General features: G+C 38.9%; 1 protein-coding gene across 1 annotated transcript in view; it reads right to left on the bottom strand.

The window, feature by feature from the left end:
* The window catches only part of LOC107664159 (uncharacterized), a 6,587-nt gene extending 3,570 nt beyond the window's left edge, over positions 1-3,017 (bottom strand). The window contains exon 1 of the mRNA XM_016454617.1: positions 2,402-3,017. Within this exon, the coding sequence (XP_016310103.1) occupies positions 2,402-2,849 (448 nt within the window). The 5' untranslated portion in view covers positions 2,850-3,017. The remainder of the gene's footprint in view (positions 1-2,401) is intronic.
* Between the last annotated feature and the right edge of the window lie 2,778 nt (positions 3,018-5,795).

Genomic DNA, 5,795 nt, shown 5'->3' with positions numbered 1-5,795 from the left:
GAATTATATCGTATCGACCGAAATTAAGAAATATATCGTGATATAAATTTTGGCCATATCATCCAGCCCTATATGAAAGTAGTCCTTTTTTAGTCAATGTTTAATTTAGTTTACTAAATAAAGACAACTTTGAAAGACTAATGCTTAATATGATGTATTTTTAAAGTGTGCATGCAATAAAAAGAAAAAAAGAAATAAATAACAGAAAACTGAATAAAAACCACAGTAATTTCTGCAGTCATAAGCCAGCTAGTATGTGTTCTGCACATCATCACACTGGTGTCAATTGAAAATGCTATTTAAAGGGGTCATATGATGTTGCTAAAAATAACATTATTTTGTCTTTGCAACTTTACAGATTTTCTTTATGTACCAAGAGCTTGTAACACTTCAAAGAGAAAGGAAAAATTGAAATCGCATCATATGACCCCTTTAAACAAAATAGATTCTTTTAATTTTTTCCCCTTCCAGACAAATGCAAAGGCAAAGCAATAAATAAATAAATAAAATAATACAAATAAAAAATACATTTAACTGGAAAACATTATTTTTGACTAGACCAATATTAAAAAGCACAGAAGTTTCACTTTTTTCAGTGCATTCAAAAGTCACTGCTACTATTCTAAGGTGTTCTGAGTGGTTGCTAAGAGGTTTCTAGGGAGTTCTGGGTGGTTGATAGATGATTTCTGAGTATTCTCTGTGGTTCCTTTTTTTCCCCAAGGTATTTTATTGTCCACAGAGAAAAAATGCAACTCCTGTCACTTAGAAAAATAATGGCACAAAAGTCAATTTTGAAGAAAACCCTAACCTTATTTTCCTTATCAGACAAAATGGAAACTAAAGAGAGTGTCTGACTTGTAAATCACAATTGTATTTTACTACGATAGCAAAAGTGAGCTTTCTCCTTGTCTGACCCTGAGAGAAAAACTACAGTGAGAATCTCACCAAACTGATGATCTTCACATTTACACCTCTCAGGACCGACATAAAAGCACAGAGCAACATCTACAGAAGAGTACTTGGTGTAACCAGGGCTTTTGGAGAAATCTCTCAGGTATTGTTGAGTGCTCATGCCCCCTCTCTGCTTCTGCTGTGTGTGTGTGTGTGTGTGTGTGTGTGTGTGTGTGTGTGTGTGTGTGTCCTGCCTGCTTCATCACTTCAGGTAAACGTCAAGGTCTTTGAAAAACAGAAGTGAGGGACTCTGAAGGAATTAAATGTAATTCTTTTCATCCCCTTCCGGATACTCAACATGAGCTTTTGAGAGAGAATGGGTCGGGATGCATGTGGAGGTGAATGTGAATGTACAATGTGAATGTCAACAGAGGTGCTTTTCAGAGTTGCATGTCAGAATGGATGCAAACAGTTGTGTGCTCCATCAAGGGCCCTAAAAACAGAATAGTATGAGTCCATTACACTCACATATATATGCATACATATCAAACACTGGGAGAATCCTCCAAAAAGCACACTTCAGACAAACTCATCTTATCCTCTTATGAATATGAATGCCTAAACACACCAAAATCCAAAAGCACACAATATCCCCAAAACACACAAATACTGAAACATATTTAGAATTAAAATTACCATTGTACTGTTATAGTGTTGGTTAATGGCTGCAATGAATGAATGTGTGTTCTGTGTATGACTTGCTGAGGGGGAAAAAATGCTGGAGCTTAGATGGTCCAGCATGGTCAGAGGTTTTTAAGCACTCTTTAGCTGGGAAACCTTAATCTTAAATCACTTCAGCCCATAAACTGGTCTTCTCAACAGCGCAATGTACAAAACTGATGCAGATGGAGTTACATTTATGTTTTTCATTTCACTGTTAAAAATGCATAGCCAAAACACACAAAAATATCTTACAGAAAACGATTCCCCGAAAAATGACCATAGACTGCAGATGAATAAGCTGCAGATATGTACGTTCTGCTGAAAAACAGCTTTGAACAGCCTTAGATGGTCCAGCATGAACAGGTTGATCTGTTGGCTGGTTTTAGAGGGGTTTTAAGCACTGTTCAGCTGGGAAACCAGCTTAAACCAGGTCAGACCGTAGGTTGGTCTTGTTTTTTCTTCAAAAATGCAATGCACAAAACTGATGCAGACGGAGTTGCATTTATTCAGCTCGATGTTAGCTATAAATGCATAGTCAAAACACACAAATAATGAAAACTTAAAAGAAAACTATATAGCTGGTTTTAGAGGGGTTTTAAGCACGTTTGTTGGTTTAGACTAGGAAAACCAGCCTAACGAGCTGTTTTCAATAGTGCAATTACAAAACTGATGCATTTGCATTTATGTTTTTCATCTATTATAGCCAAAACATTAAAATGCACGCACAGTGTTTAGTAAGAGCGTTGTTTGATTGATCAAATACACTACATTTTCAAAATGCACTTACCCACAAACTCATGCACGAGATCCTTCACCAGGTGCCCCACGATCGCGTACGCCACGGCCACCACCACCAGCGCGGCCATAACCAGGTACAGCACAGCCTTGGGCAGCTGTATCGAGTCCCTCGGCGGCGTCCTGTAGTCCGTGTACTGCAGGTCATTCTCGGAGTACGAGTATTGAAAGACGTGCTCCATTCCGGACGTGTGATTGGAGTTGAGCGGCGGGTGACTGGCGCTCATGCCGCTCAGGTCGGGCTCCAGAGCCGTCACCATGGTGCTCGTCACCGCTTCCACCCGGTCCATACTCTGGTGAACCAATCCCGCTGATTTATTCACAAGAGGCAAGATTTGAGAGAGAAAATAGCTCCAGTCCTTGATGGCTGTGGTGTTGCAGAAAAACATAATGCCTTTGGATGTTAGCCTATCACTTCTGGTGGAAGTGACCTCCGGCATCACCAGTGGATGTAGTTGCGCCAAACTCTTGCTGAAGTCTCGTTCAGTTTATCCAAATGCGGATATCAGTTTCCTCATACATGAATGTCCTGGTTTAATAGATGCAACTTGCAAATGTTAAAATGATTTGGACATAAAACTGCAGCTTTAGAATTATGCATACCATTTCACAACATTATTCCAAAATTCAGTATCACCGCACTATATTCTCTTGTTTAATGAGATAAAATAGAACTAAATGTTCTGCAGTATGAGCTTTGCGTATAAATAACAACAAGTACGCTGCATTCTATTCAGAACATTCCCAAATTCCACGTATGCGACGATCGTTCGCGTCCATAAAAAGTCGCAGAGCCAGGAATATTCTGTAACACGTGAAACACGTCGTTGAAACGAATACCTTTCATTCTAATCAAGACGTTTCCAAGAAAGTGTCACATAAACTGGATGTTTGTTATGATCAGTCGAGTTTGTTTGCTATAGAGGCTAGTCTTATTTCCTCGTTTAATAAGAGAAAATGCAAACAAACGTTCTTTAAATGAAGAATGGTTCAGTGTGATAGGAGTTTTTAGTATAAAACATAAAACATACCTTCGTCTAAATAAACGCCTATTCAGAACATTCACAAATACAGCGTTCCCCAGAAAACTATTTCCACATAAACACAATCCTTGCGACAATCGTTCGCGTCCATAAAAAGTCGTTAAGTGTACGAAAAATCCCTCAGCAGGCTACTGTCGTAACATACAGGTCACTTTGATTAATGTCTCATAATATACAAAAATCCCAAAGTCATGTCGCTCTCCGAGAAAGCGTTTCCACAAGCAGGACATTTGCAACGATCGTTCGAGTTCATAAAAAAGTCCTTAAGAGTAATAAAGATCCCTCAGCGGTCTACACGTCAAACGCGCTGACGAACCGATCAAATGTAGCGTCAACGCGTCAGCATTTTCCTCACACGCTCCAAACACGCGCGTTAATTTTGTATGCTGTGGGTGGCTGAGGCTGGGGGATTCAAGGCGAGCGCGTTCAAGATCGTAACGAGGGTCGCCTTCAGTGAGTCTAGCCCCATGTTGACCTGGAAACGGGTTTCGTGGGGTTTTTGCATCCTTTTCTCGAGGTAAAATAAGGACGACGCGCCACTCGCTCGCGCGTCCCGCCACCACTGAGAGCACGCGCAGAATATTGCTGAGGGGAACGCGGTGAGGAATCCTCATTTTAAGCTACTTTAAGGAATAACTTTCACAAAACACTTAAAACATTAGCTTTTGTACGACATGTATGAAATATTCAAGGGGTAAGGACAACTTCTTTGAAGAATAATAGGTTGGGGTCTTTTTTTTAACCATTAACCATTTATTCGTTGAAGGACAAGGTTGAAGGAGACTATGCAAAATCGACGGAGACATCACTCCGTGTTTAGTCTTATAAAAATAATCCCATTTTAACCATCACCATCACTAGCAGGGTGATAATGGTGGTCCAGGACCTCAAACCCCCAGGATAAACCACTGTGGTTATCTCATCCGAACTACACTCATCTATAACTAGCCATGAGCGCCACAAAAATCACGTGTTCCCTTTTTCTGATCACGTCGTGAGATATCCTCTAGCTTCTGCTGATAAGAGATGAGGGGACATATCCTTCGTGCTGACCCGTGCCTCACGACTCCACGAGCTGGAGAGAAAGAGGTATATATCCTATCTTTAATATTGTCTTAATGTGACCAACTTTCCTGACTGGGCAACATTATGAATCTTTGTGAGCTATCTGAATCTATTCCCTTTTATACAGGCATCAAAAAATGGTAACATCTAAATTAATTGGTTTTAACTCGAAAATATTAATATTGCTGAATCAACCTAAGTTCATCAAAGGGACAGTTCACCCAAAAATTTAAATTGTCATCATTTACTCACCATCAAGTTGTTCCAAACCTGTATGAGTTTCTTTCTTCTGTTTAACACAAAATATATATATATATATTTTAACAAATGTTGATAACCAAACAGTTGCTAGCCATTGACTTCCATAATATTTTTCTTTCCAGTCAATTGAAGTCAATGGCTACCGTCAACCTTTTGGTTACCAGCATTCGTCAAAATATCTAATATCTTCTTTTGTGTTCAACATCTAAGAAATTCATACAGGTTTAGAACAACAACAACAACGTTTTTTTGGCTGAAATCAGATTGGAAATGGTTCTTTAAGGTTAAACTTGCAAGTTAGCACTTCTAACAGTGTAGTTTGATGTTTTATAGGGGTTTTGAGCACAGTTATTTATAGCGTTTTGGAACCAAACTCTTCAAATATATTTCTAGGTAACGAAGATATATTAACAAAATAATAATAATCTTTTAAAAGGGCCTCATCTATTAATTTTGCCTGGGGCCCCCACTTCATCGTGGTTCGCCTCTGCTAATACTGACACACATCAGGTTTTTTTCTCAGCTGTTTACGTTCACTTAAGACATAACCAATTTAACAGTTAATCCATGCAGCCTGATCTGTACGGATCACGGATCATCTACGATCCGTTGCACCCCTAATTATTTCAGTATGTAATGTTGATTACATGCCACAACAAGTTTACAACAAACAATAGTTATCACTTTAGGGAATATGGTATTGAAAAGAGATAATTTTTTCCCCTTCAATCTTGTTTGATTTCCTAAAATAAAAGCTAAAATCTAGTGAGATTGCTGTATAGTATGATGCCTATACAGGAAGGCAGCATCCTAACAGAAAGAACCTCATTATTTGGAATACTACATAGGCAGCACTTTCATCAGTGTTCAACAGAGCTGTATCATGACACAACATTCTGATATGCATCAAGCTATGTGTTCTGTGTTTAAACAATGTTGTACTGTTAAATACAGTGGTCTGTAACACCGAAATCTCTGCAATAACACAATATCCTCGCAGTAATCTGTCAGATGGAA

This window comes from Sinocyclocheilus anshuiensis, unplaced genomic scaffold, assembly GCF_001515605.1.
Source record: "Sinocyclocheilus anshuiensis isolate Anshui unplaced genomic scaffold, SAMN03320099.WGS_v1.1 scaffold67, whole genome shotgun sequence".
NCBI classification, from domain to species: domain Eukaryota; kingdom Metazoa; phylum Chordata; class Actinopteri; order Cypriniformes; family Cyprinidae; genus Sinocyclocheilus; species Sinocyclocheilus anshuiensis.
The sequence above is the reverse complement of the archived record's forward strand: the minus strand, read 5'-3'. Positions and strand labels throughout refer to the sequence as shown.